This window comes from Pristis pectinata, chromosome 20 (genome assembly GCF_009764475.1).
Source record: "Pristis pectinata isolate sPriPec2 chromosome 20, sPriPec2.1.pri, whole genome shotgun sequence".
Lineage (NCBI taxonomy): Eukaryota > Metazoa > Chordata > Chondrichthyes > Rhinopristiformes > Pristidae > Pristis > Pristis pectinata.
The window spans coordinates 35,224,987-35,248,030 of NC_067424.1; the positions used below are offsets into that span (position 1 = coordinate 35,224,987).

The 23,044-nt window shown below is 50.1% G+C and overlaps 1 protein-coding gene across 45 annotated transcripts in view; it reads left to right on the plus strand.

Annotated features, from left to right (window-relative positions):
* LOC127580681 (ras-related protein Rab-44-like) overlaps window positions 1-11,250 on the plus strand; it is a 107,503-nt gene extending 96,253 nt beyond the window's left edge. For all 45 annotated transcript variants that reach the window (XM_052034382.1, XM_052034381.1, XM_052034394.1 and 42 more), the window contains 4 exons: window positions 1,233-1,347; window positions 5,630-5,731; window positions 6,753-6,829; window positions 7,320-11,250. In XM_052034382.1, coding sequence (XP_051890342.1) covers window positions 1,233-1,347; window positions 5,630-5,731; window positions 6,753-6,829; window positions 7,320-7,407 — 382 coding nt within the window. In that variant the 3' untranslated portion in view covers window positions 7,408-11,250. The remainder of the gene's footprint in view (window positions 1-1,232; window positions 1,348-5,629; window positions 5,732-6,752; window positions 6,830-7,319) is intronic.
* Window positions 11,251-23,044: the final 11,794 nt, after the last annotated feature.

A 23,044-nucleotide genomic window follows, 5' to 3' on the forward strand; every position in this document is an offset into this window, starting at 1 on the left:
CAAGTTGGGGGAAATTTTTGGGGTGTCAGGGAAACATTGATAGCGGGAGAGAGAGATTGGAGATTTGGGAGGGTTGACGAGGTGAGACTGGGTTAGACATTGACCAGGAGGGGCTGGGGAAATCTGGGTCCAGGCCGACATTGGTGGGAGCCCAGGGAGATAAGTGGTTGGGGGTGGTGGTGGTAGTTTGATGGGTGAGTCAGAGCGAGCTGGGGAGGGGGAGATGCTGGGGTCCCTGCAAGACCCAAAGTGGGGCTCCAGTTGTCAAAGTCAAAGTCGAGTTTATTGTCATGTGCACAAGTCCATGTGTGCACAGGTGCAGTGAAAAACTTACTGGCAGCAGCATCATAGGCACATAGCATTGTATAGGCAGCATTAACAAGAAAAACATAAATTAAATATAAATTATGCACAATTTTTACAAGAAAGAATATAATTAGAACAAAACAAAACAAAGTCATCTCTTTTATTAAGCATCTAATTAATTAATTAAAAATAAAAATTAGTGCAAAGTGGTCATAGTGTTGCTAAACCGAGGTAGTGATTAGGGTTTTGCCAGTTGGTTCAAGAACCGAATGGTTGAAGGGAAGTAGCTGTTCCTGAACCTGGTGGTGGGGGACTTCAGGCTCCTGTACCTCCTGCCCGATGGTAGCTGCGAGAAGATGGCACGGCCCGGATGGTGGGGATCTTTGATGATGGATGTTGTCTTCTTGAGGCAGCGCCTCCTGTAGATACTGCCGATGGCGGGGAGGGATGTGCCCGTGATGTACTGGGCAGAGTCCACTGCAGGGAGGACATTCAGTTACCTCGATGAGCTGGAACAAACGTTCCACCCCACCTGGAGCACTGGCAGTGCTGGACGTGTACACACCTACAAATCCGAGGCTCCCTTTAGCTGCCGGGTTTCCAAGTCATGGGTAGCACCATCAGCCGAGGTTAAAGGTGGAATAAAGGGAAACAGAAGGAGGTGTGCAGTCTTGTCAACACATTAGAATTTGTCCTCAGCTCTTAACAACCAGATGAATTTCTTAAGAACCAAACTTCCTTTAACTGCAATTATCCCCACTCATGGCAGTTTAGTTTTCCCTTTTAATCCCAAATCTTTGCTGCTTCCCAGTTAAAACACTCTGTGGATCTGCAATGGAGGGATACGTGATTCCCCATCAGTCTTTGGGCAGTCTATAGTGTCGTCCATGCCCCCTGTTTGATGCCATCTTACTGTCATCTCACAGGTTCCACAGTGTGACCAAACAGTTCTTCAGGAAGGCTGACGGGGTGATTGTGATGTACGACATTGCATCCTCGAGCTCATTCATAGAGGTGCGCTACTGGCTGTCCTGTGTCAAGGTAAGGAATGCAGCCCTTGTCCTACTTAGGCCCTAGAAATAACCTGGATTAGATGCTGGAGCCAGGGCAGGTCTTAAAGATACGAGGGGCACATACGTCCTCCGCTGCTAACCGAGGTAAGTCAGAACATTGATCCAACTGTGGTTAAGGGAGGTTTTAAGCATGCAATGCCGTGTTGAGTTTGACAATGCAACTTCTATTTATACAGTCCCTTGAATATCAAGCAAAGTTTAAAGCAGAGACACGAGGTAATGTGAGGGCAGGAGGCTGTAGGTTTTGTCAAAGAGGCAACCAGGAGAGTGTTGTCCCAGTGGCAAGGAGTTGGAAGGTGACTCTATAGTCACCCCTAATGAAGGTAGCAGATAGACTGAGAAGGGCAAGGAGGAATGGGTTATTCTTGCCTTCATCAGAACCAAATAGGATGTAGTTCAAGTTCATTGCCATGGGCATACATACCCAGGCTATAAATGCCATGAAAATTAGCTTTTTGCAAAGGCAGCACAGTACGTTACAGACATGACAAACGTAAGGTCAAATTAACATAATGTACACAACAAAATAGACAAAACTTAACACATCAGTGTAAGTTGAGGGAAATATATTCCGAGGTAGTGCTAGGGTTTCTCAGGTCAGTTCAAGAACCTGACGGCAGTGGGGAAGAAGCTGTTGATGAACCTTGAGGTGTGGGGTCTTCAGGCTCCTGTACCCCCTGCCTGATGACAGCAACGAGAAGAGGGGACGGCCCGGATGGTGGGGGTCCCTGATGATGGATGTTGCCTTCCTGAGACTGTGCCTCATGAGAGAGCTGCTTCTGGGGCTCAGGACTGGATTATACAAGGATACGGTGTAATTGGTTTATTATTGTCACATATACCGAGATACAGTGATAAACTTTGTTTTGCATGCCATCCATACAGGTCATTGCAAGACATCAGTACATCGAGGTAGTACAAGGGAAAAGCAATAATCGAATGCAGAATGTAGCGTTACAGTTACAGAGAAAGTGCAGTGCAGGTAGACAGAGGGGGGGTGTGGGTGGACGGTTAGCGGAAGGGGTCCAACCTGCGAGGCAATGAACGAAAAGCGGAACCCTGGAAGAACTGAGCGGGTCAATCAGCATCTGTGGATGCAAAAGGTTTAAGTTGACGTTTCGAGTTGACACCCTGCAATTGGATTGAAAGGGAGTGGGAAAGATTGCCTGTACATAACAGTACAAGGGGTCGGGAGGTTGGTAAGTGATAGGTGGAACCAGATAAGGAGGGGACGATGGACAGATGGAAGCAGGTAGGGGGAGGGGATCGGAAAAGTAAACAAAAGGGAGAAGAAAGCTGAGCGGTCAGGCGAGTGTGTGTGGGAGCAGAGCACTGGGGATGTGGGATACCTGGAACATTTAATGTTCACACCATTGGGTTGTAAGCTACCCAAGTGGAAGATGAGGTGTTGTTCTTCCAATTTGTGCTTAGCCTCTCCGTAGCAACGGAGAAGGCCGAGGACAGACCGGTCAGTATGGGAAAGGGAAGGAGAGTTAAAATGACATCCAACCAGGAACTCAAGATGGCTGCTGTGGGCAGAGGATAGGTGCTCCGCAAAATGGTCGCCTAGTCTACGCTCGGTTTCACCGATGTAGAGGAGGCCACATCGTAAGCATTGAATGCAGTCGACCAGGTTGGAGGAGGTGCAGGTGAACCTCTTATCTCCACTGGAAAGTCTGTTTAGGTCCCCGGATGGCGGTGAGGGAAGAGGCGGAGGGGCAAGTGTTGCACCTCCTACTTTTGCAGGGGAAGTTACCAGGGGAGGGGTGGTGGGGAGGGTTGAGTGAAGCAGGGAGTCATGGAGTGAGTGGTCGCTGCAGAAAGCAGAAAGAGGGAAAGCTGTGACTGGTGGTGGGATTGTGTTGGAGAGGTTCCTTATATGGAAGGAGATGCTGGGGGAGAATGGAATGGCCTTGAACACAGAAGGAGTGAAGGAGTCTCCAGCTGAGATGGACACGGAAATGACCGAGGACGAGAAGTTGCTCAGTGCAGAGGCTGAGAAAGGGAAGGTATCCTGGTGAGGAAGTTTTGATGAGGCTTGGATGATCGGTTGAGAATGAGGACTCGAGGGGCGAGAGGGGGGGAACAAGACGCATTGGTCAGGGCTGGGTACTGTCCCAGACGTCAGGAGAGTGAACGAGGTGTGAGAAGGTGATGAACTCACCCAGCACCAGCTCACATTTCAGTGCCAGAACCTCATCCTGCCAGTGCCAGCATTGTGCTGGCACCAGCCTGTTGGATGCCCGACTGGCTGGCGAGAATACAGATCCTGTGGCAAGGCACAGAAGGTAATGGCTTCAGTCTCCATAATATTGAGCTGCTGGAAACTGTGACTGACCAGAGGTGGGATGTCCAGCAGCGTCCTGGAATGGAAGGACTGAGTTGGAGGTGTGGGGAATGTGGGCAGAGGGGTAGTGCTGGGTACTATTGGCTCATTCCCACAGCTTATAAACAAAACAGTCACTTTTACGGTCGGAATATCAACATGTCACAGTTGCTGGAAACCTGAGATAAATACTGGAAATGCTCAGCAGGTCAGGTAGCATCTGTGGAGAGAGAAATGTTTCAGATCAATGGCCTATTGTCTGAAGTGGCAAAGGTCTGTGTGTGTGTGTGTGTGTGTGTGTGTGTGTGTGTGTGTGTGTGTGTGTGTGTGTGTGTGTGTGTGTGTGTGTGAGAGAGAGAGAGATAGAGACAGAGAGAGGCAGACAGACAGAAAGAGTGAGAGAGAGAGAGAGAGAGATACGGAGAGACAGAGACAGAGGGAGACAGAAACAGAGACATACAGAGACAGAGAGACAGAGACAGAGAGAGACAAAGAGAGAGAGACAGACAGAGAGAGGAGAGAAAGAGCAGGTTGTAAACAAGTTCAGAGGCATGGAGAAGGAGTAGAGAGTGACAGTCTGTGATGAGGCAGTAGTTGGGTTTGATTAAATGACGGAAGAGATGGGTGTAAAACAAAGTGGGTGATAATGAGGCAAGAAAATTTGGGTCTAAAGGAAGTGCAAATAGGAATAAGAGGATCAAAATGTGAAATGGTTGCTGAGTAGGGAAGACTGTGATGTGCCAGTTCGAAAGGTAACCTGCTATCCCTTGAACTAAAGCTGTCCACCGTCAGAGTGGTGAAGGAGACAAGGACGAAAAGATCCGACTGGGAGTAGGACGGGGAATTAAAATTTGAGGCAACCAGAAACTCAGGGCCATTCTTGTGATGTTCCAGAAGGGGTCTGGTCTCTCCGCTGTCAAGGAGGCCAAAACACAGGGGGAGAATACAATGAATAAAATTGGAAGGAGTAGAGGTGTTGCAGGAGGATTGATTGGAGGCTGGACAGTGGGAGGAGAGGAGGACAGGTAACGGCATCTTCTGTCCTGGAACAGCAAGGTGTGGCTACAAGAGAAGGGATACTGGTGGTGAATGAGAAATGAATCAGAGATGGACATTCCAGTGCAATACAGGGTGTGGGTGAGCTGTTCAACTGAGGCCCTTTGGATGGACAATATAGACCCCGTGGCAGAACCGAAAACCAGGAGAGCTAGAATTTTAAGGACAGGAGAGTGTACTGGTCAATACTTACCCCTCAGTCAACGATCACCATCAATTGGTTGATGGTAAATTGGCTTCTGTGTTTACCTGGATTGAACAAAAATGGCTTCCATGTGCTGAGCATATAGTAGGTGCAATAATTAATTTACTAAATAAGCTATCAAAGAGCAAACCCCAATGACTAGTTCATCTTAAATTATCAATTGCCAGTTTCAAGAACATGCATGTAACAAGGCTTCCTCTCCCTAGCTCCTCTCTTTCCATCTCTCCACCTCCTCTGTATTTTTCCTTCTCTCTTTCCATTTGTTTCTCTTCCTTTTTTTTCTTCTCTCCCTCTCTCCGCCTTTCTCCCTTTTGTCTTTCTACCCCTCTGCTTTCTCTCTGTCTTGGTGCCCTCTCCTCCATCTCTCTCACTTTCTATGTTGGGACATTTCGCTCCCTGCTGCCTCTCGCTCTCTCCCTCTGCTTCTCTTCAGTTGTTTAATTCCTTTTTGTTGTTTATTTGTCTCTTTCTCTTTCTGCATTCCCCCTCTCCCTCTCTATTTGTTTATTTTACCATCTTCATCTTTTTCCCTCCCTCTCTCTCTCCTCTCCTTTCTCTTCCCCTCACTCTTTCATCTCTTCTGGCACTCCCTCTATCCCTGTAGTGCTCTCTGTCCCTCTCTCTCTGTTTCTTATGCACATCTCTCTTTCTCTCCTCCTTTAGGAAGCGGCATCTGATGAGGTCTGTATTCTCCTGCTGGGAAACAAGCTGGATGAAGCTGCCCACCGTCAAGTCACCAGATCTGAGGGAGAACGACTTGCTCAGGTTGGTTGAAACTGGCATCTCCACCACCATCTTTCCTCCGTCAACACTGCACCGCTGAAGGTGCTGACCCATTGCAGAGACCGAGACCCCATGGGTGGGCCCAAGGAATGAGTGAGGGCAAATTATTCATCTTCAGTGCTGAGGCCTCGACTGATGCCACACATCCCGTTGGAAGTGTGGACTCCAGGTAGCCCTTAGGAAGAGGAGTTTGTCACCTTGACCTGAAGCCGATCTTCTTCCAATGGACTTCCAACTACCTGAAGCGGAGCCACAGGCTTCCAGTTGGAATGAACCCTGCTGAGGGAATGCTCACCCAGCCAATCATGAGTGAGCAACACACGAGATGCTGGAGGAACTCAGCAGGTCAGGCAGCATCTGCGGAGGGAAATGGACCGTCGACATTTCGGGTCGAGGCCCTTCATCTGGGTTCCCACGCTGACTGTCCATTTCCCTCCACAGATGCTGCCTGACCCACTGAGTTCCTCCAGCATCTTGTGTGTTCTGCGATCTCTCGTGTCTCCAAATCACTAGTGAGACTGGAACACCCCTCTCCCACTGCACTGGGTACGTTGACCTTGAGCAACCAGGTCCTACTAGCAGGCATGCATTTAAGGTGAGAGGGGTCAGTTCAAAGGAGGTGTGTGGGGTAAATTTTTTACACAGAGAGTAGTGAGTGCCTGGAATGTGCTGCCAAGCGTGGCAAATATAATAGAGGCTCTATGAGGCTCTTAGATAGGCACAAGAAAATGCAGCGAATATAGGGATATGGACATTGTGTAGGCAGAAGGGATTAGTTTAGTAAGCTGTTTAATTAGTTCGGCACAACGTCATGAACCATAGGTCCTGTTCCTGTGCTGATCTGTTCTATGTATTACTGGTGGAAGGGGTGCTAGCGGTAACCTGAGTACCAGGTTGTGAAGTAGTGATCATGTTCCAGTGACTATATGCCTGATTCAACAACTGTGCAGTGTGGGAAGTCCTCACCCCTTCTCTCTCTCTCTCTTTCTCTCTCTCTCTCCAGGAGTACAACATTTTGTTCTATGAATGCAGTGCATGCACTGGTCAAAACATCATCGCCTCCATGGTTCATCTCTCAAAGTAAGTGAAGCAGGGTGGGGTGCAGAGTTTCCTGTGTGATGCACGGGTCACTTTTGTTGCTTTCTGTGGCTTGCCCCTGCCGTCTGGTGCTGACACACTTCCTGGTGCTCTCTGGTCTTCACCATAATCTCTGGGTGGCAGAGTGGCGCAGCGGGTAGGGCCGCTGCCTCGCAGCACCAGAGACCTGGGTTCGATCCTGACCGCAACCGTTGTCTGTGCGGAGTTTGGGTATACTTCCTGTCACCGTGTGGGTTTCCCTGGGGTGCTGTGATCTCCTCCCACACGTGGGCTGGTAGGTTAATTGGCCAGTGTAAATTGTGCCTCGTGTGCAGGGGAGTGGTTGAATCTGGGGGAGTTGATGGGAGTGTGGGGAGAATAAAATGGGATTAGATTAGTGTCAACTGGAAGTTGATGGTTAGCATGGATTCGGTGGGCTGAAGGGCCTGCTTCCCTGTTGTGTCTCTTTATGACTCCATGGATGCCTTTACAGATCGCTGAAACAGCAGGAAGAGAGGATGCAAGGACTGCCGGTGGAGCTGGTGAAGAGGCCTGAACGGAAACGGAAATGCTGCACGTAGTCCAATGACAACCCTCAGCCGTGGGATGGGACACAATGCTGAGATATCGTCACACCACACTGTCCCATTGCGGTGGGGTGGGATGCAATGCTGAGATATCGTCACACCACACTGTCCCATTGCGGTGGGGTGGGACGCAATGCTGAGATACCGTCACACCACACTGTCCCATTGCGGTGGGGTGGGACGCAATGCTGAGATACCGTCACACCACACTGTCCCATTGCGGTGGGGTGGGACGCAATGCTGAGATACCGTCACACCACACTGTCCCATTGCGGTGGGGTGGGACGCAATGCTGAGATATCGTCACACCACACTGTGCCATCGCGGTGGGACACGGCGCTGAGATACCGTCACACCACACTGTCCCATCGCGGTGGGACACGGCGCTGAGATACTGTCACACCACACTGTCCCATTGCGGTGGGACACAGTGCTGAGATACCGTCACACCACACTGTCCCATCACGGTGGGATGGGACGCGGTGCTGAGATATCGTCACACCACACTGTCCCATTGCGGTGCGGTGGGATGCAATGCTGAGATACCGTCACACCACACTGTCCCATTGCGGTGGGATGGGACGCGGTGCTGAGATACCGTCACACCACACTGTCCCATTGCGGTGGGGTGGGATGCAATGCTGAGATACCGTCACACCACACTGTCCCATTGCGGTGGGGTGGGATGCAATGCTGAGATACCGTCACACCACACTGTCCCATTGCGGTGGGGTGGGACGCGGTGCTGAGATACCGTCGCACCACACTGTCCCATCGCGGTGGGACACGGCGCTGAGATACCGTCACACCACACTGTCCCATCGCGGTGGGACGCAATGCTGAGATACTGTCACACCAAACTGTCCCATCGCGGTGGGATGGGACACGGTACTGAGATACCGTCACACCACACTGTCCCATTGCGGTGGGACGCGGTGCTGAGATACCGTCACACCACACTGTCCCATTGCGGTGGGGTGGGACACGGTACTGAGATACCGTCATCTTACCCCCCCACCCTGTCCCTTCCTTCCACCTATCCCTTTCCCCTGTCCTGTCACTCCATCCCATCACTCCGTCCCACCACCCTGCCCCGTCACCCTGTCCTGCCACTTTGTCCGGTGATCGTTCTCTTGCCACCGTCTCACTACATTGTCCCATCTCACCGTTCCATCACCACCTGACTCAGTCTCTGTCTCACTGTCCCATCCCACTCCCCTGCTGACTACCCTGCCTCACTGTCCTGCCACACTCTCCTAGCACCAAGTTCTCCCGCCTGTGTCGGAACACCCTCCATTACACCGTCTTACAATTGTCTTATATCACAAGTCCCTATTGCACCGTCCTCTCCCTGTGTGATGTCCCACTGTGGATTATCCAGACCCAGTGTAGAATTCCCCACAGTGCCATGGTGCAGTGTATCCAAGCTCAGGAGGGTACTGCACGCATTCAGGGATTACATGGCCTTACTTATAGAACCATAGAACCATACAGCACAGAACAGGTCCTTCGGCCCACCATGTTGTGCCATCCATCAAACCACCCTCACACTACCTAACCCCTTCCTCCTGCATATCCCCCCATCCCACACTCCTCCATATGCCTATCCAACAAGCTTTTGAACCTGTCCAATGTATCTGCCTCCACCACCACCCCAGGCAGTGCATTCCATGCACCAACCACTCTCTGGGTGAAAAACCTCCCCCTGACATCTCCCCTGAACCTGCCACCCATAACCTTAAAGCCATATGTCAATAAATTGGAGGAGTTGGAGATACAAAGCGTGTCCCAGTGGGTTCTGGGCTCCCTCCAAAGTGTCAGAGTTACACTATTGGTGGAACCTGCTTCAGCATCAGGTCAGGATAAACCCTGGGCAAGCCTCTTGATCTGTACCCCTGTCCATGGACTAGATGACCACTTGCTCCAGCAGCAACACTCTGCGCTGTCCATCTGCAGGAGGCCTGGCACTGACTCACCAAGGTAGCGCCTGCCCTTTCCCGCTGAGTTACATGGCATCCGGAGTTTTCAACCAATAACTAGTCCTGCATCAGCACTGATTCCAGATCCTAATGTCTTCCACAAACACCTTCAGCACACGTCACTGGAGTGCAGTGACACCATAAGGCTTCGCTAGTTCGCCAGCACCTTCATAAGGGCAATAAGGAATGGCTATTAAATGCTGGCTTGGTAGCAATGCCCACTTTCAGTTAAAGCTAGAACCTCCTCCTCTGTCCCTCTTCTCTCTCCTCCTGATCTACCCAGTCCCTCAGCCCCCATCACCCCAACTCTTCCCCCTCCCCCCACCCTCGCCACCTGCCCATCACCCACACTCTCCTCCCACTGGTTCCCCTCCATCCCCCCCCCCCCCCATTGTTCCCACCTGCCCTCCCCACCTCCCTCACACGATCCCACCTTCCTCTCCCATCAGATTCCACCCTTGGTCACCTCCACCAGTCACCTCCCAGCCTCTGTCGCCTCTCCCCTCTCCCCTCCTCCATCTGTCTATTGCCCCTCTTCACCTGGATCCACCTATCACCTGCCAGCTCTTGCTCTGCGCTCTGGCTATCTCCCCTCTATCTTTCAGTCCAGATGAAGAGTCTCGACTTGAAATGTTGCCTTTCCATTTCCCTCCAGAGATGCTGTCTGTGACTACAGATTCCAGCATCTGCAGTGTTTTATGTCTCCACCCCTACAGGTGTACCAGTTCAGTGGTTCACCAAAGGCCGTTTAAGAGTACCGCTGGGTGGTTCAGGACTGTTGAGCCCCAGGGAGTTGTGGGTTACTGAAATAAATGACCTTTCAGAAGGAACAGCCTTTCCTTTGAGGTCTGCACCAGTGTAGAAGGAAGCCACCTCATGTCTGGGGTAAGAATCCCATTGGATGGGGAAGGGGAATTGAGGTTCAGGGCCGATGGATCGGCAGTGGGATTGAGGTGGGAGTTGGCTATCAGGATTGTGGTGTTAGGAGTAGGATCAACATTCAGGGTTGTGGGGGGGTGGGGGGAAATAGTCGGAGGAGGGAATCGGAGAGGAGCAGTCAGGTGATAGGATTGGCAGTCAGTGGTAGTTACCAATAGTCACGGTGAGGTCGCATTAGCTGGGGCTGTGCAATCAGTGTTTGTGGGTGGTGGATGCTGGGGGAGGGATGTGTTGGGTCAGTAGATTGTTGGGAGGAGGAAAACAGTTCAGATGAAGGTTGTGAGCCTGCGTTGCCTGGGAAACGGTGGGTGGTGGAGAATCTGAAGGAGACTTCCCAAAGAGAGCCCACCGAATTAGTTTCCACAACCTGCCTGGGACTTGCCCAGATGGGTTGCCGTTAAACCACACACACACACACACACACACACACACACACACAGACACACACACACACACACACACACACACACACACACACACACACACGCAGGATTTGGCTGTGGTGACCTGTACACTGTGGGATATCATGTGGCGCTGAAGGTCCTGAACATGGCATCCAGCCACATGTAAACCACTGTATAACCCGGACACGCACCATGGTCACAAACTTTGTGCAACTTGTAAGAAGTTATCTTTATTTTATCATTGAAATTGTATCACAGAGCACTGAAAGAAATGATGATACCAGTCCAATTCTAGGTCTAACTTGTGTACAACTGTTAAAGTTAATACTGTATAGAATCCTGAGTGACTTATTTCTATAGCATGCAGATGTGATTCCTGATTCGATGCACGCCTGGCCCCTCATTTACTCGGTATCTCACACTCCCACATGCACAGGTCATGCTTTCACTGGTTCTGTATCCTTGGTAAATTTGCTGTGTTTGAAAATATTTTACAGAAATAAAAGTGCCTTTGATCCGTTCAGTCTACTGTTCCTCTCTGATCAGGCTGTCAGTTCGGATGTGGCCTCCAAATACAAACCAGGGAAAGGGTCAGTGGCAATCTGCTCAAGGATTTTTCTTGACAGATAAGCTTAGCCAAATATTCCGTAGAAAGTGGAGAAACACCAAAGAAATTCCCAGCTGTGGAGTCTTCTGGGTACAGGGTTTATACTGTAGATAAACAGAGACCCTTATAAAAAGATGGCTTAATACTTTGGGTCTTTTGCTTTGATCATTTATTCAGCCCTGTATCCCAGCAACATGATGCAGCACAGTAGCACAGCGGGTAGAGCCACTACCTCACAGCGTCGGAGACCCGGGATCAATCCTGACCTCAGACACTGTCTGTGTGGAGTTTGCCCGTTCTCCCTGTGAGGGAGTAGGTTTCCTCTGGGTGCTCCAGGTTCCTCCCACGTCTCAAAGACGTGCGGCTTGGTGGGATAATTGGCGGCAGTAAATTGCCCCTTGGGTGTAGGTGAGGGGTAGAATCTGGGGAGAGTTGATGGGAATGTGGGGAGAATAGGTTACAGGGAAAACTAGTGAGGAGTGAGATTGCAGAGTGAGCTGGCATAGATCAATGGGTTGAATGGCCTCATAGATTCATGTCGTACGGAAACAGGTCCTTCAGCCTATCGAGTCTGTGCCGACCATCGAGCACCCATTTAAACTAATCCTACACCAACCCCATTTGGCGGGCAGGGGGAGGGGTGTGCGATTAGGTTGGGGAGGTGAGAGGTTCGCCGGGGGGGGAGGTGGTGGTGGAAATGTTCCCTGTTTTTTTTCCCCTTTTACAGAGGAGGTTTATTTGGTGATTACCACATCGCATTGTTACAATACTTCAGTAGTCCATGGTTCACACTATTTACAGTCAATAGCTTCAATTTACCACACAGCCCATCTCTCTGTCCAGAACGCACTCGAGCCCCTGTACCCATGTACCCGAGGATACCACGTGCTCCTTCTCCAGGGACACACGGGTACACACATAAGCCCGGAAGGGGGGCAGGCAATCAGCTCGGGCAGAGCCCTCGACTGCCCGCTGCCTGGACCCGTGAGTGGCCGTCTTGGCCAGGCCCAGGACCAAACTGACCATGAGATTCCCCCCTCTGAGCGACACACCCCCACTCCCCCCACTGCACCGGGTGACCGGAGATCAGGAGCGTGGGGCTGAAGTGCAGCCAAAACCCGAGGAGCAGCCCCTTCAGATACTAAAATAGAGGCTGCAACCTCTCACACTCCCGACACACACGATACATCGACTCCTCCCTGTCGCAGTACTGCTCTGTCAACGGCGATGTTCCCTGTGATGTCTTTGGTGGTTCTCCAAGGCGGTCCGGGACGTCCTGAGCCGTGAAGGGGTGTCCCTGCGACACACGAGCCGCTCCCCAGGAGAGGCGGGCGGTGGGTGCCCTGTCTCCTCCAGTCCAACAGGGGGCGAGGGGGCTGGAGCAGAGGCGGTGACCCCGGCTCGGGTCGAGGGTGGGGGATCGAGCAGCCCAGGCGCTCGTTGCCGGGGGTGAGTTGGTTGGGGACGGTGGGGGGGGGGGGGGGCGGGGGGGGAGAGGGAGAGGGGAAGGGGCAGCCCAGTGAGGGAGGACCTCCCTCCCCACCAACCCCCAGGAGCCCTCCCAACACACAGCCCACAGGAGGAGCTGGGGCCCGGGACTGTGGTGGTGCCCATTACACAGGAGGTAATTCGGCCCATTATCTCTGCTAGCTCCATGTACAACAACCCCTTCCCCACAACAACCCCTTCCCCACACCCCGGGTTGTGCCTGCCAATATCCCCTGGAAGACGGCGACCATGAAGATCCTTCGGCGCTGTGCAGCTGGAGAAAGGATTAACCTGGCGTCAAGGATTTCCTTTTTGTTCATTCAAGGGATGTGGGCTTCGCAGGCTGAGCCAGCATTTAATGACCCATCCCTGGTTGCCCTTGAGGTGGTGGTGAGCTGCCTCCTGGAACTGCTGCAGCCCTTGAGGTGTGGGTACATCCACAATGCTGTTAGGGAGGGAGTTCCTGGATTTTGACCCAGCGACGGTGAAGGAACGGCGATGTACTTCCAAGTTGGGATGGTGTGTGGCTTGGAGGGCAACTTCCGGGTGGTGGGGTTTCCCATGGCTTTGCTGCCCTCGTCCCTCTAGCTGGTAGAGGCGGTGGGTTTGGAAGGTGCTGCCTACGGAGTCTCGGTGAGTTGCTGCAGTGCGTCCTGTAGACAGTACAAACTGCTGCTACTGTGTGTCAGTGGTGGAGTGAGTGAACGGTTGTGGATGGGGTGCCTGTCAAGCGGGCTGCTATGTCCTGTCTGGTGTCGAGCTTCTTGAGTGTCGTTGAAGCTGCCCTCACCCAGGCAAGTGGAGAGTGTTCCATCGCACTCCTACCTGAGCCTTGTGGGTGGTGGACAGGCCCTGGGGAGGTGAGTTCCTCACCACAGGATTCCTAACCTGCTCTTGTGGTCTCATTGTTGAATATTGTGCCATTTCCTGGCAGGAAATTTGACCCCTGACCTTCTAACGGGACGTATGATAGTCCAGAAGTGTAGTTCTGGCCTCACTGTCTGAAGATCTTTAGAACATAAGAACATAAGAATCAGGAGCAGGAGGAGGCCATCTGGTCCATAGAGCCTGTCCGCCATTCAGTGAGATCATGGCTGATCTGGCCATGGGCTCAGATCGACCTACCTGCCTTTTCCCCAGAACCCTTAATTCCCCTACTATGCAAAAATCTATCTAACTGTGTCTTAAATATATTTAATGAGGTCGCCTTTACTGCTTCCCTGGGCAGAGAATTCCACAGATTCACTACTCTCTGGGAAAAGCAGTTTCTCCTCATCTCCGTCCTAAATCTATTCCCCTGAATCTTGAGGCCACGTCCCCGAGTTCTAGTCTCACCTACCAGTGGAAACAACCTTCCTGCCTCTATCTTATCTATCCCTTTCATAATTTTATATGTTTCTACAAGATCCCCTCTCATTTTTCTGAACTCCAGTGAGTATGGTCCCAGGCGACTCAGTCTCTCCTAATAGGCTAACCCCCTCATCTCTGGAATCAACTTGGTGAACCTCCTCTGCACCACCTCCAAAGGCAGTATTTCTTTCCTCAAGTAAGGAGACCAGAACTGCACGCAGTACTCTAGGTGCGGCCTCACCAGTACCCTGTACGGTTGCAGCATAACCTCCCTGCTCTTAACTTCAATCCCTCTAGAAATGAAGGCCAACGTTCCATTTGCCTTCTTGATAACCGGTTGCACCTGCAAACCAACCTTTTGCAATTCATGCACAAGCACTGCCAAGTCCCTCTGCACAACAGCATGCTTCAATCTTTCACAAGTTAAATAATAATCTGATCTTCTGTTTTTCCTTCCAAAGTGGATGACCTCGCATTTACCAACATTATACTCCAACTGCCAGACCCTTGCCCATTCACTTAACCTATATTTACTGCATATCTCTCTGCAGACTCTCCGCATCCTCTGCACAATTCGCTTTTCCACTCAATTTAGTGTTATCAGCAAACTTAGATACGATACATTCTGTCCCATCTTCCAAATCATTAATATATGTTGTGAACCGTTGCAGGCCCAGCACTGACCCCTATGGCACCCTGCTCACCACTGATTGCCAACCAGAGAAACACCCATTTATCCCAACTCTCTGCCTTCTATTGGTTAATCAATCCTCTATCCGTGCATCCTTACCCCCAGCTCCATGCATCCTTATCTGGTTGTTCCTGTGTACTCTCAGGACAACCTGCTCTTGCTCCCCAGGGCTCTCTGAAACACTGACATCCCAGGGGCCTGCACTCAGAGGGTATCTTTGCCAGGTTAATTCTCTGCTTACACAGCACACAGCTCACACTTAACTCTGAGCCCAAAACGTTTATTCGTTAAAAAACACTACAAAAACAACCAACAGCAAACATGCTGCATCGAGTACAGAAAGAAACAACCCGGCTGAAACCAATACCCGTGCAACACTACGCCCGCAACCGCAAAACGCACGACACTTCACACCAGAATCGCGTCCGTCTCGTCCACCACACATACGATTCCCTGAGGGGCCCACCGAGCGCGGAACTCAACCAGGGTGCCCGCGGAGACCGCGCGCTCCCTCTCCAAATACACCGGTGCATCAGTACCGCCCCTTTTTTTTAATAATAAACGTTTATTCACTAAAAGCACTACAAAAGACAACCAGTGTCAATACACGACTTCTAATACAGAAAAGAAGAAACTACGCAACGACATACTACGGTAGAGAATGCAAACTAATACTACCGAAACACACACGCGACTCTACACCCGGCAACGCGACACCTCAAATAAGAATCGCGTCCGTACCATCCACGACACACGTGATCCCCTGAGGGGCCCACCGAGCGCGGAACTCGGCTAGGGTGCCCGCGGAAACCGCGTGCTCCCTAACTCTGAGCCCCTTTTGCACCTTCACTAACTTTCTGCACTTCTGTTTGTCGACACCTTCAGCGCAATGTCACGGAAATGGTCCGCAGGTGTCAGGCGGGAAGCCATGGGAACTCTGTGCAAGGAGGCCGAGAGGTTCTCAACACCCAAGACCTTATGCCCACAGAGTTTGCAGTGTCACATGCTTATAGCTCTAAGGAGCAATGCTGACACAGGCCAAATTTCACCAAGATTGGTAATTGATAATTGGTTTATTATTGTCACATGTACTGAGATACAACAAAAAGCTTTTGCTTGCCTGCCATCCAGACAGACCATTCCATACATAAGTACATTGAGCTAGTACAGGAAAAAAGTAGAATGCAGAGTAAAGTATTATAGTTGCAGAGAGAGTGAAGTGCAGGTAGACAAACAAAGTGCAAGGGCCACGACGAGGTAGATTGAGAGATCAAGAGTTTGTCTTTATTGTCTTATAACAGCAGGGTAGAAGCTGTCTTTGAGCCTGGTGGTACATGTTCTCAGATTTTGGTATCTTCTGCTGGATAGGAGGGAGGGGAAGAGAGAATGTCCGGGGTGGGAGGAGCCCTTGATTATGTTGGCTGCTTTAGCGAGGGGACATCATTTTAAGGTGATTGGCGGAAGATATAAGGGGGATGTCAGGGGTAAGTTTTTTTACACAGAGAGTGGTGGGTGCATGGAACGCACTGCTGGCGGAGGTTGTGGGGGCAGATACATTAGGGACATTGAAGAGACTCTTAGATAGACACATGAATGATAGAGAAATGGGGGGCTATGTGTGAGGGAAGGGTTAGATAGATCTTAGAGCAGGATAAAATGCCAGTACAACATTGTGGGCCGAAGGGCCTGTACTATGCTGTAATGTTCTATGTTCTATGTTCTTTCCCGAGGCAGCAGGAAGTGTAGACGGAGTCAATGGAGGGGAGGCTGGTTTTCCTGATGGACTGGGCTGCGTCCAGGACTCTCTGCAATTTCTTGCACTTTCTGGCAGAGTGGTTGCCTTACCGAGCTGTGATGCATCCAGACAGGATGCCTTCGATAATGAATTTGTAAAATTGGTGAGGGTCAACAGGAACATGCCGAATTTCCTTAGCCTTCAGACCTCACAAGGGTTTCCAATCTCTTGCAAACTCACAGACAGACTCATGCGTGCCTGGACTGCTTCATCTGTGGAGGTCAGAGCCACAGTCACTTTCAGCTTCCCAGCCTCAGTCTCATCCCCAGCCGCCACTGGTGATCTCTGCCACATCTCACAGTTTGCTCTTCACTGCTGCATTAAAGAGGTCACCCGAGCTGTGTGCTCAAGGATAGAAGACGACCATCAACTGTCCATTTCAGCCCATAGGAGGAGACAGAGAGAACCCAGGAGGGCCTGCATCAGAGTTTCCTCAAAGTGCAGGCATTCATCCACTAAACTGTTTCACTATTATCTTACAGAGACCACCCTGGTATAAATAACCCTGGACGATATCTGTGGCTCCTTTTCACATCATAAGATACAGGACCAGAATTAGGCCATTCGGCCCATCAAGTCTGCTCTGTCATTCAATCATGGCTGATTTTTTTTCAACCTCATTTTCCCACCTTCTCCCTGTAACCCTTAAACCCCTTACCAATCAAGAACCCATCAATTTCTGACTTAAATACAACTAATGACTTGGCCTCCACAGCCCTCTGTGGCAACGAATTCCACAGATTCACCTCCCTCTGGCTGAAGAAATTCCTCCTTGTCTCAGTTTTAAAGGGACATCCCTTTATTCTGAGGCTGTGCCCTCAGATCATGGACTCTCCTACTAATAAACTCATACAGTCACAGGGAGAATGTACAAACTCCTTAGAGACAGTGGCCAGAATTGAACCCGGGTCGCTGGTGCTGTAATAGCGTTACGCTAACCGCTACACTACTGCGCAAATTAGAAATTATGAGAGACATAGATAAGGTGGACGGTAACAGTCTTTTCCCCAGGGCAGGAGAGTCCAAAACTAGGGGGAATAGGTTTAGGGTGAGAGGGGAAAGATTTAAAAGGGACGAGGGGCAACTTTTTCACGCAGAGGGTGGTTAGTATATGGAACGAGCTGCCAGAGGAAGTGGGTGAGGCGGGTACAACAGTGTCATTTAAGAAGCAATTGGATAGGTACAGGGGAGGGGTGGGGCTTGGAGGGATATGGGCCAAACTCAGGAAATTGGGACTAGCTGGGTGGGCACCGTAGTCAACACGGACTGGTTGGGCCAAAGGGCCTGTGCCTGTGCTGTATTGCTCTATGACTCTATAATGGAAACATCCTCTCCACATCCACTCTTTCCAGGCCTCTCAGTATCCGTGTTCATATTTTCTGTTGGTTCTGTTCTCCACCACTCTGTCAGGTCTGTCTGACCCCCTGGAAACTCTTCCACTCCTTTCTCCTACCATTGCAATGCCTCCAAAGAGGTAGGTGCTGCAATGCTTCCACTGGTAGGAGAGTCTCAAACAAGAGAACATAGTTGCAAGACGACAGAGTGGTCATTTAAAACCAAGGTGTGCAGGAATTTCTCCCCTCAGAGGTTGGTGAATCTCTGGAATTCTCATCCCTGGAAAGTTGTGGAAGCTGGTGAAATGTCAAGTGAAATTTAATGCAGGGAAGTGGGAATCTTTCATATCGATAGCAACAATGGGAGCCAAGTCGCGTAATCTTAAAGGGGGACAGGAGTAGGAAACTTGTACACAAATACTTGAGAATTGCAGCATAAGCTGCCCAGGTGCTTTGAGTAAAAGCATATAGGATCCTTACCCTTATAAATGGAGGCATCAAGTGAAACATCAAGGCAAAATGGAGTCCTTACAGGGAGAGGAGTGGGAGGAAGTGTAGCCATAGTAGCTAAAAGATAGTTGACATCCACCTCAGGTAGTAGTCAGGGTCAGTTTAACACCTCGTCTAAAGAAAGTCATCGCTGACACCACTGCAGTGCCTCAGTGGGATACCTGGGCATCAGCCAGGACTTTTGAGCTTAAATCTCTGGAGTGGGATTCAAAGGACTGTGTGCTGATAGAGAGCTGAATAACTGGGTGTCCTTGTGCACCAGCCCATGAGCAGATTTAACGGGAGGCTTAATAGAGATAAGAGTTTTGATTGAATACGTAGAAGAAATCCATTTCCATTGAGAGAGGGGTTTAAAGGAACCAGGGGAATGGAAAAGCCAGATATGCTTAACTAGGCAAGTTATTATGACTATGAAGGCACACTGGAACAGTGGTCAACACAGATTCAGAACTAACTTTCACAAGGGAAGTTACGTAAATATTGAAAAGGGGAAGGTTTGCAGTGTTGTGGGAATGGACAAGCCAATGGGACTATTTTGATCAACAAAACAATCTTCTGGAGGAACTCAGTGGGTCGAGCAGCACCTGTGGGGGGGAAGGAACTGTTGACGTTTCAGGTTGAGATCCTGCATCAGGACCGAGCCTGGGGTGAGGGATAGCCTGAATAAAGAGGAGAGGGGGAGTGGGGAGGCAGAGGCCAGAGGTGATTGACGGGCAGATCAAGCCAGGCAGGGGAGGGCATTTTGACAGCATCTTCAAAAGGCAGGCACAATAAGCTGAATGACCTCTTTCTGTGCTGGAAGCATTCATTATTCGATATATTACAGACCCAAGTATGGGCAGGCACAGCAGTGTATGGGCAGGCATGGTAGTGTAGCGGTTAGCGTAACGCTTTACAGCGCCATCAACCCAGGTTCAATTCCGGCCGCTGTCTGTAAGGAGTTTGTACGTTCTCCCTGTGTCTGCGTGGGTTTCCTCCGGGTGCTCCGGTTTCCTCCCACATTCCAAAGACGTACGGGTTAGGAAGTTGTGGGTATGTTATGTTGGCGCCGGAAGTGTGGCGACACTTGTGGGCTGCCCCCAGAACACTCTACGCAAAAAAGATGTATTTCATTGTGTGTTTCGATGTACATGTGACTAACAAAGATCTTATCTTATCTTATCTTATCATGGTTATATCTTCTCCTCTACCACCCCCTCCTCCTCTACCACCACTCTACCTCTCCCCAGAACAGGTGACTACTGACGCCAAGACGCTTCCAGCACAAGCAAGATGGCTCCATGGATGTTGCTGCTCCTGTTGACCACGTGCCTGACCATTCGCCATCAGGGAGTGAGTGAGCCAGTGACGTACACATACACCGGGGGCATCTGCACCACCAGGTGCACCAAGCAGGGGCTGGAGTTCTACTGGTGCTACAAACGGGGAGGGGACCTGTCTGTCTGGGACTACTGCTCCCCCATCTCACAAGTGGATTACACCGGCAGCTACTGCTCCAATGACTGCGTCGAGGGCTTGCTCTACGCCCACTGGTGCAACTTGGAGAAGGGCGGCTGGTCCTTCTGCAGCCTTGTCATTGGATGTTGAAGTGGTCTGACACCCGCAGTCCACCCTCGGGATACCATTTCGAGGAGACCATCTCCGACTTGGTGCGGGCTGCCTCGATGTTACTTCAGGGATTGTTGTTTTTGTTGTTGTTGTAGTTTGATGGTGTGATTCACACCGGAGGAGATTCTGAGCCTGTCAGATGCAAACCAGCTCAGGATCTTTCATCGGGACCCTTCTTCCTGCTTGTCACCTGATAATTGCTCTGGTTTTATGGGGAATGAGTTGAGCAGTGACCAGGAATGAGTCGGCCCCGTTTCTACTTCGTACCCAGTGCTCTCCAGCAGTTCTGAGGAGCTGTTATTTCAAGAGGAGACCTCCCTGGTTCCCTGGACCAACCAACATCAGCAGAAAGAGAGTATCCGATTACACTTTAGGGGAACTTAGAGCAAATTGGCCTCTGCATTTCTCGCCGTATAAAAACGGCCACACTTCAAACCTACCTTCTTGACTTAAAGCTGTTTTGGAAATTTGATGGCATGAAAGGTGCTATATAAATGTAAATCTTGCACTATTCTTTCTGTGAGGTTCCTGGGAAGATTAGATGAATAAGCTGATCTGTAGTTTAAATGGGATAGTCAATGTCCTCATGTTAAAAGGGGAGAAATCAGCCCAAAACCAGACTGATTACATTAACTGTAATTACACAGAAGGCTATCCTCTCTGCAGGTCGTTATCCTCCGCCTCAGCTCGCGCTCTCTGTAACCTTTCCCTTTCTCTCTCATGTACTTGACTTCATAGAACATAGAACAGTACAGCACAATACAGGCCCTTCAGCCCACAATGTTGTGCTGACCTTTAAACCTCGCCTAAGACTATCTAACCCCTTCCTCCCACATATCCCTCTATTTTAAATTCCTCCATATGCTTATCTAGCAATCTCTTGAATTTGACCAATGTACCTGCCTCCACCACTACCCCAGGCAGCACATTCCACACCCCAACTACTCTCTGGGTAAAAAACCTTTCTCTGATATCTCCTTTGAACTTCCCACCCATTACCCTAAAGCCATGCCCTCTTGTATTGAGCATTGGTGCCCTGGGAAAGAGGCGCTGGCTGTCCACTCTATCTATTCCTCTTAATATTTTGTACACCTCTATCATGTCTCCTCTCATCCTCCTTCTCTCGAAAGAGTAAAGCCCGAGCTCCCTTAGTCTCTCCTCGTAATTCGTACTCTCTAAACCAGGCAGCATCCTGGTAAATCTCCTCTGCACCCTTTCCAACGCCTCCACATCCTTCCTATAATGAGGGCACCATTGCTGCTCACTACAGTGACTCCATTGGGAGCAGCATCCACAATCTAACTACTCTCTGGGAGGAGGTGGAATTGGGATTGGTAAAACAACCTCAACAGCTAAGGGTATGGCTGCCATCGGTAGGGCAGTGATCAAAGGGAATGATGAACAGGCCAGACTTGGAGGTACGGAGGAAGGTCTAAGGGTTTGGATTGCTTTACCCAAGCAGAGAGTGTGTGCAGATTTGGCAGTAACTGTTCGAAGGGAAATGGATAAGAGATTTGCAAGGGAAATATCTGCATGACTGTGACTAATTCGATGCGTTGTTCAGAGGTGTTTTTCGGAGCACTGAGTGCAATTACAGTGAAGTGTCCTGAACCTGGATGGGTCTTGAGTTCGTTTGATCAATCCCACTTCCTCCTCCTTCTTCTCCTCCCCCCTGCCGAATATCTCAACTGTAGGTTGGCAAAGGAGGTGGGAGTGGGAGCAAGCCTACGTTATCAACCTTAGAACCTTGGGATCATTCCCTTAGTGGTGGTCGGGGAGGGGGGAGGCAATTTAACACAGAGAGCCATTTGGCCCACGGTCCCTATACTAGCCCTTTGAAAGTGTGATCGGATTAGACCCAATTCCTTACGCTTTCTCTGCAGTCATACAGGCATTTCCCACTGATGGGTGGGGGTGGGTGTTGATGGTTGGGAGGGGCTGTTGGTTGGAGTAGGGTGTTGGTGCATTGGGTTGAGTGTTGTCTGAGTTGGGTGTTGACAGGTTGGGTTGGATATTGATGGGCCAGGGGTGGGTGTTGGTGCGTTGGGGTGGGTGTTGGTGGGTGAAGGGGAGAGCAGTTAAAGTGTCATTATTCACCCAATTTGTATTGACATAACACAATAAACATTCTGTCTAGCACCAGGGGAACTCTCCTGGATATTAAATTTGATACCAAAAGGAGATTTTAGAAGAGATCCCAAGGAGGATGATTTTACGGAACATTTTACAGGAGTGCAGGAGGGAGGAGAGGTTTACGTACAATGTACACAGCTAAAGCAGATCAGTCACCCTGTGTTTCCCAGTGTTTGTGTTCAACACAATCCCCTCCACACCTTCCTTATCCCGTGCCATGAATATATCCCTCTGTTCTTAACCCCTTTGTGTTTGTCCCGGCTCTTAAATGTAGCCTTTATGTCCATTTATAGTATTCAGTCCTACCGCTCCTCCTGGAAGTGAGAGTCACATTTTCATCATTCCCTATATAAGGGAGTTTCTCCAGAGTTCACTACTGGATTCATTCACAATTTATTCCTTGGTTTCATTCCCCTCGAGTGGATATATAACTGTGTCCTTCTTATTAAACCCTTAGGTGCCAATGATGTGTTGGCAGGTTAATTGGCTGAGGGAACTTACCCCTTAGTGTTGGTAAATGGGAAAATAATTAAAGGGGAGTTGTTTGTCATGTGGGAAAATACATTGCAAAAGGGCGGGGCAGGGAAATAATGAGAGAGGGAATGGGGCCGATTGGGAACCAGCAGGGAGCTGATAGGCCAAATGGCCTCCTTCTGTATTAGAATGTAGAAGTAAGCCTTTCTTGATCTGAAATACATCGATTATTTTATCCTTCAGCTTTTGTTACAGACAAGGATTCCACCTGTTCAATTCAGAAGGGTTTTCGCTGGATTTCTCTCAATTGTTGAATATG